Source organism: Lontra canadensis, unplaced genomic scaffold (assembly GCF_010015895.1).
Source record: "Lontra canadensis isolate GAN:19392208 unplaced genomic scaffold, GSC_riverotter_1.0 scaffold10, whole genome shotgun sequence".
NCBI lineage: Eukaryota > Metazoa > Chordata > Mammalia > Carnivora > Mustelidae > Lontra > Lontra canadensis.
Genome location: NW_022631004.1, coordinates 15,727,901 through 15,740,651, shown reverse-complemented (window position 1 = coordinate 15,740,651; position 12,751 = coordinate 15,727,901). Strand labels below are relative to the sequence as shown.

General features: G+C 42.7%; 1 protein-coding gene across 3 annotated transcripts in view; it reads left to right on the top strand.

Moving 5' to 3' along the window:
• KIF13B (kinesin family member 13B) overlaps nt 1-12,751 on the top strand; it is a 196,123-nt gene that overhangs the window by 173,866 nt on the left and 9,506 nt on the right. Inside the window, exon 39 of one of the 3 annotated variants that reach the window (XM_032855720.1) lies at nt 849-881. The exons of the other annotated variants lie outside the window; for them this stretch is intronic. Coding sequence (XP_032711611.1) covers nt 849-866 — 18 coding nt within the window. The 3' untranslated portion in view covers nt 867-881. Of the gene's footprint in view, nt 1-848; nt 882-12,751 lie in introns of those variants that run through there. 3 annotated transcript variants of the gene reach the window in all.

Here is a 12,751-nt window from a genome sequence, read left to right as displayed (position 1 = left end):
TTGAACATTAGAGGGCCTGAGAGAGGACCCTGACGTAGGCAATTCAAGATCACTGCTCAGGGCCCAGGGTGACAGATCAGTGTTTCAGCTCTGCACATTGAGTTACTGCCACCCCCAGCCCACATTTCTTCCTCTTTCTATCAAAGAGATCATGGGAGACCTTGTTAGATACATTATGGAAATAAAGGGACACTCTGCCTGTGGCCTTTGTGTCACCAGTCTTGGAAGCCTAAAACACATTCATGCTGACCAGCATTCTTAGACTCCTCCATTTTCTGCCTGACTTTGCCGTAGCTCCGTGTGAGGTGTCTCATGGTGTGACTTAACCAGTAGCCTACAGAGATATGCAGGTGCTGTGAAGCTTGCTGTCTCTTTTTGATTGTGTTTCATTTGCTGCTAGTGCTTTGTTAGTGCACTCATTTCATTTATTAAATAACCAATACCAGATTAAAAAACCGTGTTATAGAGTAACATCAAAGACAGAACCCAGGAAAAATAGAAATCAGTGCAATGCCTAAAAGGAATCTGGATCATTCTACAGTAAGGGAAAGAATAAATATGACATTAATAATGCATAAAACTTAGAGATAACAAATAGATAGTAACCTTGCTGAAGACATATAATGTATGATTGACAGAAAACAAAAACAAGAACCCCAAAATGGTTTAAAAATCAACAGATACAGTACATGATAACCAAAGAGACCATGAATGATAGCACATTCTTTTCTTTCTACCCTGCTCCCAACTTAATCTTTTTATCATTTGTAAAGCTGTTTCTCTCCATTTCCCACCAAACTATGATGAATGATATTAAAACTTCTTCCTCTTTTATATTTCTGTCCCAGTTCAGTTTGGAGGCCTAAAGTCTTCTGTGAAATAGTCACAATAACGAAGAAACCCCCACAGACTCTCTGAACACCGCCCTTGCTGTCACTAGACCACACTTAGATTACTGCACTTGGTTCTGGATATATTTCTACGGGAAATCCATTGACCCATTGGATTTATTTCAGGGGATAACGTCAGAAATGATTTATGAGGAAGGATTAGAGGAGTTATTTATAGCCTGACCAAACAATGACTAAGAGAGCTGACTGTATAAGCATTCAAGGGATGGCAGCACCAAGGCGGGGAGAACCGTGTAAGGGCGGCTGGCTACGGCAGGGGGTGGAAGGCGTGTAGAATGACAGATATGAAATTAACAAAGAGAATGGTAGCAGCTGTGAATAAGTAGGATGATTTAGAGATAGCAGGGTGCTCTCTTAAAAAAAAAAGCAAAACAAAACACTGGTATTTGTGTCACTTCTGTTTTTATAAAAAATAAGATTTTGAGAATGTAAAAATAGTCCTGGGATAGGTCCTGTTCCTAGCACTCATTGCTATGTTTTCACTGTTAGAAGAGAGGCAGAAGTTGTGTAATGAAGGAAGGATTATTCTCAAAAAAGTACTTTTAATCAGTGTGTCCTTGACATTTTCAAACAAGAGTGTTCGATACCCTCCCTCATGGAGAGATACAAACATATAACCATGGTGAGACTCTAACGAAGAGATGAATGTTTATTAACTTGTTCTTTGGAGTCAGCAGGTTTTCAGATCAAGCTGCTGTTATTTTTTGGCTTTCTATTTCAATATTTGGAAAGATCTCTGTGGATCTTTCCTTGTAGGGTAGAAGTTAGCAGTTTATTCTTAAGATTTAAAAACAAAGATTCTTATATTTTACAGAATGTTTTAGTTTGAACATATTCATAAAGATTTATGTTTCTCATTTTTATGGAGATTGTTTTTTGTTTGTAATCAACTTCTGAATTCCAGAAATGCAAAGATACTGCAGTGAAAGAGGTGGCAGCTGACAAAATTGCTGTCTTTGACCTTCTGATGCAAGTTTAGTAACTAATCTGGAAAATAATGAACTGCAATTAATGAAATCTGTACTCATATTCAAGTGTGTTTCTCAGACAGCACATAAAATAATTGAAAGAACTTCCTGCTCTCTAATTAGTTAGATTGAATTAATTTGGCATAATAGCTTTTTTCATGTATCTAGAAGTTTGTGTTCAGATGAAGCTATTTATGTACTTCAAACTTTGGGGCTCCAGATGGTGTCTTTGGTTATCTGGAGAATTAAAGAGTTAATACTCAGATTTACTTTCCACCATCAAAAGCACGGTCATATTTCTGGCCTATCTTTGTTGTACGGCTGTCCCTCTCCAGTGTCCTGCACTTTGCTTGGGATTGTCTTGTCAACCACAGGGATATTTTTCTCCATTTTCAATATTGCTTCCACCGTGGAGGAAGGACAGAGCCTTGAGGGGAAAGAGCAGCACCTTGCACATCTCAAATGCTGATTGAAAAGATGCCTGTGTAGTCGGTGATTCCATCTTTCATGCGAGTGATCCTTCCATATTATAAAATGGAGAAAAAACACACCAACTACTAGTTCTTCCCTTGTGCACAAGATTCTGTTGTAGGGCTGCTCAGACTTGGACTCTCTTGATAAAACGAAGCATATAAATGCTTATCCTTGTGTCATCATCACCAAGGGTTTGTCACCATAACTAACAAAATAAGAAAAAAGGGTTTATGTCTTGTCTTCCAGCCTTCAGTGTTAATGTTTGGGTTCCTTAAAGAGTATGGATATGAGCATTTACCCCCTGTAATTTAGTAAGGAGCACACGTAATAAATATATTTGGATATGTTATGCTACATTCACTTGTTCCTGAGTTAACAAAGGTAAATTTGCACAGGCTTTCTGGAGTACAGACTTTAAAATTTTTTTTTTTCAATTCAAGGCAGATGATTTCCATTCATTTGCTTTAGGATGAATTCTTAGGTACTTTTACTACTGTTAGTTTTCCAAAATCATGTTTTGCCATCTCTCTTTGTCCCAGAAATGTATGGATACTGTGTTGACAGATATTGATTGACAAGATTCTCTTCACAATAAGGTATGGTCTTGATCTGAAAAATAACAAAAATGAGAGTTTCTGAGGCAGTGCAGAAGTTGATTGAAGAGACCTTAGTCTGCTGGTCGTTTTTTACAGAAATTGTCATTGTATGCTTTTGATTGAGGCTCTAGAGGAGACATTGGCCAAACTGTTTTTGTTAAGTGCCATATAGTATTATTTTAGGCTTTGCAGGCCTGTCAAAACTAGCCATAGACAATACTTAATAGTAAATGAGTACGGACATGTTTTAAGAAAATTTTACATTTATAACCCCCAAATTTGAATTTCATAGCATTTTTTCATGTCACAAGGTATTCTTTTAGTGTTTTGGAAATGTAAAAACCATTCTTAGCTTACCTGGTATACCAAACAGGTAACAGTCTAGATCTAGGCCCTATTTTATTTTATTTATTTTTAAAGATTTTATCCATCTATATGACAGAAAGAGAGAGCACAAGCAGGGGGAGCAGCAGACAGAGGGAGAGGGAGAAAGCAGCCTTCCCGCCGAGCAGGGAGCCTGATGCAGGGCTCAGTCCCAGGACCCTGGGATCATGACCTGAGCCAAAGGCAGACACTTAACCAACTGAGCCACCAGGCGCCCCAGGCCCTGTTTTAAAAAAAAGAAAAAAAATGTTTTTTTAAGAGAGAATGCACAGGTTGGGAGCGGGCGGCGAGAGGGAGAGAGAGACTCCCAAGCAGACCTCATGCTCAGCACGGAGCCCGACATGGGGCTCAATCTCAGGACCCTGAGATCATGACCCGAGCCAAAACCAAGGGTTGGATTGAGTCACTCAGGTGCCCCTAAAATTTTTAAGATTAGCAAATATTCTGGCTTTTAAGTAAACATCCTTTGTCTTTCATAGATATTTGAAAACCTAATAACTATTATTTTGAGTGAAGTGAAGTGAAATTATAGCCTTTAAAAAATATATAAGTTTTTTGGGGGCAGCTGGGTGGCTCAGTCTGTTAAGCATTTCCCTTTGGCTTAGGTCATGATCTCAAGGTCCTGGGATCAAGCCCAGAGTTGGGCTCCCTGCTCCGTGGGGAGTCTGCTTTTCTCTCCCTCCACTTTCAAATAAGCAAATAAAATATAAAAAATATAAAAAATAAAATAAATAAGGTTTTTTTAAAAGATTTTATTAATTTACTTGGGAAAGAGCAAGCAAGGGGGAGAGAGGGCATGAGGGAGGGTCAGAGGAAGTGGAAGAAGCAGACTCCCCACCAAGCAGGGAGCCTGATGTAGGGCTCCATCCCAGGACCCCGGGATCGTGACCTGAGCTGAAGGCAGACACTTAACCAACTGAGCCACCCAGGCACCCCATAAATTTTTTTCACATAAATATTTAAGTAACTGTTAACAATTATCATGTGGAAGTTTAAAAAGTAAACTAGATTCTATAAAAATAAACTGTATCTTTTCTGAGAACTCCAGAAACATGAGTATTTGAAATTTTCTATATATACTACCTCAAATAAGTTGAATTAACGTATATATAAATAATATAGTGAAATAAGTCTATTTTGATTGTCTTATTCACTTTTACCCACTGATAAGATAGTTTACTTGTTGATTGAAGAAATAGGCCTTTCAGGTTTTTTAAATAATTAGGTTAAATAGGAATATCAGATATTAGACCCCGAGTGCCTATTTCTGAGGCACACAGGAACTCTATGTGTGGTTTTGCTCTCACTGTATTCCCAGTTCCTGGTATAGTCTTTGGAATATAGCAGGCGCCTGATACATGTTTGTGGATGAGTAAATTAATGTCTAAGTTTCTTCATTTGAAAGAAAATGACCACAGAAAATGGCCAAAGAAAAGCCATATCCTTGAATGGCTTTGGGGCTGATAAACACAAGGAGAATCTTTCAATGTATATTTTATATCAGATATAATTGTTGATTATTTAAGTTGGGCTTTTATAGTAAACCAAGCTAGAAATATCTTGGAAGACACCAACGGCTCCAGTGATGGGGAAGAGCATGCTATTTTACAAATGTGCTGAGTGCTTACTGTGTGCCAGGCATTTTATATGCATTAGCTCAGCAGTGGTGCTGAGTTAGATCAGTGCCGTCCAATAGAAATTTGTGAGTCATACGCGATGTCTTAAATTTTCTGGTAGGCATATTTAAAAAAAGTGAAATAGGTCAAATTGATTTTAGTAATACAATTTACTTAGTATAGTCATAATGTTGTCATCTCAGTCTGTAATCAATCAAAAAATTACTGAGTTATTTCCTTCTTGTTTTTTTCCTGTGAAATTCTTTTTTTTTTTTTTAAGATTTTATTTATTTATTTGACAGAGATCACAGGTAGGCAGAGAGGCAGGCAGAGAGAGAAAGGGGGGAAGCAGGCTCCCCACTGAGCAGAGAGCCCGATACAGGGCTCAATCCCAGGACCCTGAGATCATGACCTGAGCTGAAGGCAGAGGCTTAACCCACTGAGCCCCCCTGTGAAGTTCTTGAAATCAGGTTTGTAGTTTATATTTCTAGTACATCTCAGTTCGGATGCTAAATTTTTGTCAGAAATCCTTGATCTGCCTTTGGCAGTTGAAAAAAAATAGATCCCTGTGCCCAAGTGTTCCAAACATACTTAAAGGCACTTTAATTTTTAAATTTACATATTATTCATTAAAATTAAGTAAACTTAAAAGTTTACTTCCTCAGTCACACTAGCTTCATTTCGAGTGCTAAGTAGCTACATGGGGCTGGTGGCCACCACATTGGTCAGCACAGAGTTAGAGGGTGACTCTAGATACTCTGACATTGAGGAAAATGAGATTCAGGTAGATAAAGCACCTCATCTAAGGTTACAGAGCCTACTGAATGGCATACTGAGATGAACACTCAAGAAGTAAAGTTGAATGCACAGTTGTGATATTAAGCGATTTCACTGGATCCGATTAAAAATATTACCAGTGGGGGCACCTGGGTGGCTCAGTGGGTTAAAGCCTCTGCCTTCAGCTCAGGTCATGTTCCCAGGGTCCTGGGATCGAGCCCCACATCAGGCTCTCAGCTCAGCAGGGAGCCTGCCTCCTCCTCTCTCTCTGCCTGCCTCTCTGACTACTTGTGATCTCTGTCTGTCAAATAAATAAATAAAATCTTTAAAAAAATATTACCAGTGGTTATATATATAGAATGAATGAATCTAAAGTATTTGAAGGAGGGACTTGTCAAGACATGGAAATATACTGAGTAGGACCTATATGTATTTTATTTCTTGCCCATTCCTTTCTAAAAATAATTATCTGTGGGGGTACCTGGGTGGCTCACTGGGTTGAGCATCTGACTTCCAGGTGGGTCACAATCTTGGGGTCCTGGGACTCAGCCCAGGTTGGGCTCCTTGCTTGGTGGGAAGTCTGCTTCCCATCACACTGTACTCTTCCTCTGCCCCTCCCCCTGCTTGACATCTCTCTCTCTCTATCTCAAAAAAATAAAATATTTTAAGAAAAATTATCTATGGGCAATGGAGAATCACTGACTGCTTTTTTTGTATTTTAGAAAGCTCTTGTGACTGCAGTTTGGAGGGTAGATTTGAAGAGGATAAAACCAAAAGAATCTATTCAAGTGTATATAAAAACTTCATGAGGCATTGTAATATTGGGCAGAAAAATTGTCACCTTCCCATGCCTGCATTGATACTTTGATGTCACCAATCAAAAGGGGCATGTGCCAGGTAGGGTAAAAGTGTGTCTGGCAGGGACCAGCTGGTGGCCACCTGTCATCCTCTCTGGGTGGCTTTGCTTAGCGAATGCACGTGGGCTGGATTACCACCTTCCAGATATGCAGCCCCTGAGGTGATCAGGGCTGCACAAACGAACGACTGATGGGTCGGGTAGAATGCTGAGTTACTCATTTAAAATAAGACATATAATTGCCAGGCAGGTGGACAAAAGTGCTGGTGTTGTTACGGCTCACACACTCTTCACCAGATCACCCTGGAAAGCCAGAGTGTAAATCCTGAGCCTGCTCTGTGAGTGGGGACCACCTGCGGGAACCAGATCCTGCAGGCAGCTGACGTGTCTGTCTCCGGACCAGCGCGGGTGCTTCCCTCCGCTTTCCTCCTGTGACATCACAGTGCCCCTTCTTGCAGCCCAACCACCCTGCCTCTGATTAACATAACCTTTAGAAAGTACGTTTATATTAAGTTATTGCTGAGTCTTGATCTTTAGGTAATTGTACATGTCTGTTTTCGTCCATTGTTTTTTACTTTTTTTTTTTTTTTAAGATTTATTTATTTGACAGAGAGACAGTGAGAGAGGGAACACAAGTAGTGGGGTGGGGAGGGAAAATCAGGCTTCCTGCCGAGCAGAGAGCCTGATGTGGGGCTCGATCCCAGGACCCCGGGATCATGACCTGAGCCGGAGGCAGACGCTGAACTGCCTGAGCCACCCAGGTGGCCCTGTCTATTGTTTATTACTTTTATCAGTACATATTTGGAGATTAGGAAGTATTTTGTTTATATGCGCTCCCTCAGATTGGTTTTGTCTATTGTATTTTTCTCACTTCAGCGGCATGAAAACCAAAGGTTGTCTACTGGTTATTTATAGCAAAGGTAAATCGTACATCTCATATTCTTTTGCTTGGTTAGAATTTTTAAGAAAGGGGGAGCTGCCTAGCTGTCTCAGTTGATAGAATGTGTGACTCTTGATCTCGGGGTTGTAAGTTTGAGCCCCACGTTGGGTGTAGAGATTACTTAAAAAAATAAAATCTTAAAAAAAAAATCTTGAGGATCATACTTGCTTAGGAACTATTGGAAGATGACATTTGAGGGTTTATCAAACTCAGTGTAAGGGGTGATGATTAGGAAAGATTCATTTTTCAAACAAGAAAGAATGCATCAGAAATTCAGTGTTTTGGAATGCGGTGATTATTTTTTGCTTTAAAATATTTCTTCTCCCTTCTACCCACCCCAGTGCCCAAATTTCAGAATGTCTATTCTTTTATTTTTTATTTTAAGATTTCATTTATTTATTTGCCAGAGAGAGAGAGGGAGAGAGAGAGAGGGAGAGGGAGAGCACAAGCAGGGGGCGTGGCAGGCAGAGCTGAGCAAGGAGCCTGATGCCAGACTGGATCCCAGGATCCCAGGATCATGACCTGAGCTGAAGGCAGACACTTAACCAACTGAGACACCCAGGTGTCCCAAGAATGTCTATTCTTTTTCTGAATTGTCTGTAAATGTAAAATTTGGCCTTTGTCATGTCACTTAAGTAATTAGCTTGTTCATTTACGTATGCATTTATTCAATATGAACAAACATGAAGTTATTCTTTTCTGTACGGGAATACAGAGATGAATGAGCCATAATCCCTACCCTTCGGAGAGCTAAATAGGGTGACATTACAGATGCCGTAATATGTGTATGTCTGGGACTGGCGTGGTGAAGGCATTTTCGGGAAGAGGAGATCGTGCCCGAGCTGGGACCGATGCGCATGGGTGCTCACCAGGTAGCCCCTGATTCCCTAGGGAAAAGGAAGGGCTCAAGGAAGGCTCCAGCCAAGCAGTGTGGTCAGTTCAGAGTGGGGTAAGCACCACAATCGAGGCACGAGTGCAGCCTCACAGGGAGCTGAGGGTCTTTACATCTTGCCAAGGTGTTAAAACTCTATGCTTTGAGGCAGAGGGGTCTCCCAGTAACTCAGATGCCTGGTTGAAATTCTGAGCTGATCTGCCCTGATTTCTTCATTCATGTGGTATGTGAAAACCAGAGTTAAAAAATGGCGGGCTGTGATACAAGATGTGACCCTCATCTTTTCCCTGAAATACTTCGGAGCAGCTCTCTTGCTTGGAACCCACTCATCTGCTAAGCTTCAGTGGTGCTCAGCGGACAGCGCAACTGCACGTTCAGCTGGTGCTTGGGGGTCGGTCCTTTTCCGTCTCTGTGACTGGCTCACCGGGCAGCCTGAATGTATGTCACCACTGGGTGAATGTCTGCGAGCCTCGGTGTCTGTAGTGCGAGATGTAGATAATTATACTTCTATCCACTTGCCTCCTGGGACTTCTCCTTAAATTTATAGCTGCAGAAGACTTCGCAGTCTTTTTTATTAATAGTTGCCAGATGTGTCGTAAGGATTAATGAACTTATGATCTGAAATGTTTTGAGCTCCTGGAATAGGAGGCAACTGCCTGCACCAGGGATGTGTAAAAGAGCATTAAAATGCAAACAATACACATTTGGAAATTTGAGCTCTTAGGTGTGAAGGACAAATGGCACACTTGAGATTTCAGTACACTTTGTAGGTATTTTTGGTATCCTTAATGAAGCTCCTGAATTCATCACAGGCCATTGCCCAACATACAAGGCTGGGTCCCCGCGCCCTTGCACGTGGGCCCGCACACAGGCGCACACGTGCATGGACATGGGTTCTGCTACCACCACCATGACCCTTCTCCCTGTCATCCATCCTTCCCGGGCATCATCTTTGACTGTTTCCACAGCCTCCCCAGCCAGTTGTTTCCAAGTGTTCCATAGTCTCCCTTCATAGCTCTAACTTTTCACTTCTGTTTCCTCTTTCCATCCAAGTTTAGGATCTCAGTAGTTCTCCAGCAAACCCATGATGCAACTCCTTCATTGGTCTCTCCAAGTTTCGTATCTACCCTATTTAAGGGTTAATCTTCTCCAAGCATAGCTCTTACCACCAGTCATTCATTTACCTTTCATAGCTGGACTGCGGGTGAAAATCAACCATAAGCTCACAAGACCTCCTGCACGTGACCCTAACCTGCTTCCCTCTGCCCCGTGCAGGCCACTCTAGATCATTCTCTCTTCCCCGAGACGTCCTGGCAGATTGAGTAGCTATTCTGGGGCCAGAGGTGGCTGTAGAGGGAACACATCAGGCGCAAAGAGCACCATGCCTTTGCCATGTCGTTCTTCATGTTGGAAGTGTCCCTCTGCCCTGGGAAAGGCTGCTCAGTCTTCAAGCCGTGTCTCAAAGTCAGATCACTCCTGGGAGGATATTCTAGGCCTGTTTCATTTATCATCCCTTCTTCTGAATCTTCTTTGCGTTTGAAGCTTTCATTCTAGTATCTTTTGTTTTCCTTGATGTTTTGGTTATTTGCATACATGTCCTTGCCAGTCTGCTGAGAGCAAAGTCTGTGACGTTGTGATCCTTGCATTCTTCATAGAACCTGTTGCGATGCCTTGTACGCTGGGAGACCTAAGTCTTTGTTGAACTGAATTTGTACAGTGAATCAGAGTCCTGGTTATTTCCTTCATGTAGGACAGCGTTATGGAAAAATTTGAAATACTTCAAAGTAGAGAGATGACAACAGTGAATCCCTGTGTGCTTGTCACCTAGCTTCAGTAAAAATCAATACAGAGCTGGTCTTGTATGCCAGTACCCTGCCCCCTTTAGCCTGCACCTTTCAGAGTGCTTGGTTGGAGAAGTATCCACCTGAGGCTCACTTGGCCAGAGCTGGCCTTTGGCAGCTGCCACCACCTGTTCCCACAGAGGGAGCCGCCCAGAGCTACTAGCATGGGAGCCAGAGAAGGAGGTGTGCTGTGAGTACCTGACTTTGCTCAGGACCCATTCAGACCCAGTCCCCTCTTCTTTGCAACACTGGGTTTAGCCATTTCAGGTATATGTCATCAGTCAGTGTCCTGCTTCCCCCTTCCTCTGAGTGGTGGACTCGGGATGGGCCTGTTAATGAGGCAGGTGTGTCGCTGCATGAAGAAGTGGTCATTGTGCGGCGAAACCTTGAGGGAGACCTGAGGTGTTAGTGTGATGGCCCAGAACCATGATGTGGGGCCCTGGGGGCCTGGAAGCCCATGGGTTCACTGATGCCACAGTGTCATAGGCCCATCCCTTCACTCAAGGCAGCAGATACTTTTTTTAAGCATTGACTGGAGTTTTCTAATTCCCCTGAGTCCTGGGGGAAAGTGTTAGGTTATGTTTCCGTGCTCTGTTCAGGAGGGCAAGAGTCCTCTCATCTTAGAAGAGGTTCCTTCGTAGGTGGTTACGTTCCACTCTTGGTAGGATTTTACGTGTTTATGCTTTAAAGTGGAATGTTTCACCCCAATCTGGTCTGTTTTAGAGACGATCTAACTGAAGAATGTAAGTATTTTGGAGTTTGAGCTTAAGAGACCTTTTTTTCTGCCTTTACGAAGGAGTATGCTGTGAACACCTTTCCGTTTGTGGGGGACTTTAGATACTATGGGAGAAAGTAAATACAAAAAGAAAGATGATGAGAGACTGTGGATTCTGAGAAACAAGCTGAGGGTTTTAGAGGGGAAGGGTGTGGGGGGATGGGTGAGCCTGGTGGTGGGTATTAAGGAGGGCACGTATTGCATGGAGCAGTGGGTGTGGTACATAAACAATGAATCTTAGAACCTGAAAAAATAAAATTAAGATGTCAAAATAAAATCATATATTAAAAAAAAAAAAGACAGCAGCCCCTGTATTCAAGGACTGTAAGGTAGAGTGAGATACTTGCTGGAAAATAACTCTACTATCACTGTCTACTGAGCTGCCAGCAGAGTGGAGGAATGAAGATTCCCACAGGTGCTGTGAGAGAGTGGAGAAGTGATGTGTCATGCGAGTTGAGGGGACCTACTTTCCTGCTCCAGGAGAGTCTGGAAGGCCTGTGGTTCAGGACCTCATCTCATCTAGTGGCCTTGCCCCAGCCCCCCAGATGTCCTCCCTCATTCTCTTCCGTTGGCCTCTCACATTGTCTTCCTTAAACCTGTCACTCATTGTGGCTGTCCCTGGCTCTAAGCCCCCAGTGACTCCCCAGTGTTTGCAGGGTAAAAAGTAACATTCCTTTAGTTTATCCCTAATTATCTTCCCATCTGTTTACCCATATCTCCTACCATGTCCTACTTAATCGCCTGGCCTCTGTGTCTTTTCTCAAATCCCACTGCCGCTCCCTAATTCAGCAGAGTTAATCGCTTCTTGCTCTTTTCTCCCAAAGGCAGTTGCAAGGTGTAATTGGTTATAGTGGTGCCCTTTGCCAAAATGCAGTTATTTGGTGCTGTGAACTCAGGCTAACCTTCTAAGTGCACAGTCTTATTCCACGTAGGCTTTTGCCCCTTCAGTAAGAGTTTGGGCTGCTCAGTAGGAAGCCGGACTTCGGCTGTCCAGCCTGAGTGCCTGCAGACTGTCTAGAGCATCCTGATGGCATAGAAGCCATCGTGGGAACTGGGAGGCCCTAAAGTACCTAGGGTCAGAAGAAAGGAAAGGGAAAGATAAGAAATCTGCCTCTCTACACAATTTAGATTAGGTAAGAGATGAGCAGTCAGCTACTTTTCCTTTTGGATCCAACAAGAGAAAAGACACTCCTACTGCATGGAAATGAACCATGACACCAAATTTTGCTTCCCCCTGTGAGGCTGTGCTGCCAGGATCCTCTGGGAGCTGGGCATTCTGAGGCAAGGTCCAGACTCTGGTCCTGGAACAGGGAGACGAGAGAAGGGGCCAGAGGCTGGTTGATGGAATAAAGGCAGAAGTGGTAGATTTGTGGTTTCATTAAGAAAATCCTGTCGGGGGCGCCTGAGTGGCTCAGTGGGTTAAGCCTCTGCCTTCAGCTCAGGTCATGATCTCAGGGTCCTGGGATCAAGCCCTGCATCGGGTTCTCTGTTCAGCAGGGAGTCTGCTTCCTCCTCTCTCTCTGACTGCCTCTCTGCCTACTTGTGATCTCTCTCTGTCAAAAAAAAAAAAAAAAAAAAAAATCCTGTCGGTTTCTGTATCCCAACGCCATTGTAAACCCAGCAGCTGCTAAAAGAATGTCTGATTTCTTCTCTTTTGCACTTACCAGCTTCTTCTTCTGACCTCTCTCTTTCTTATCCTGGTGGTTTTTTTTTTTTTTTTT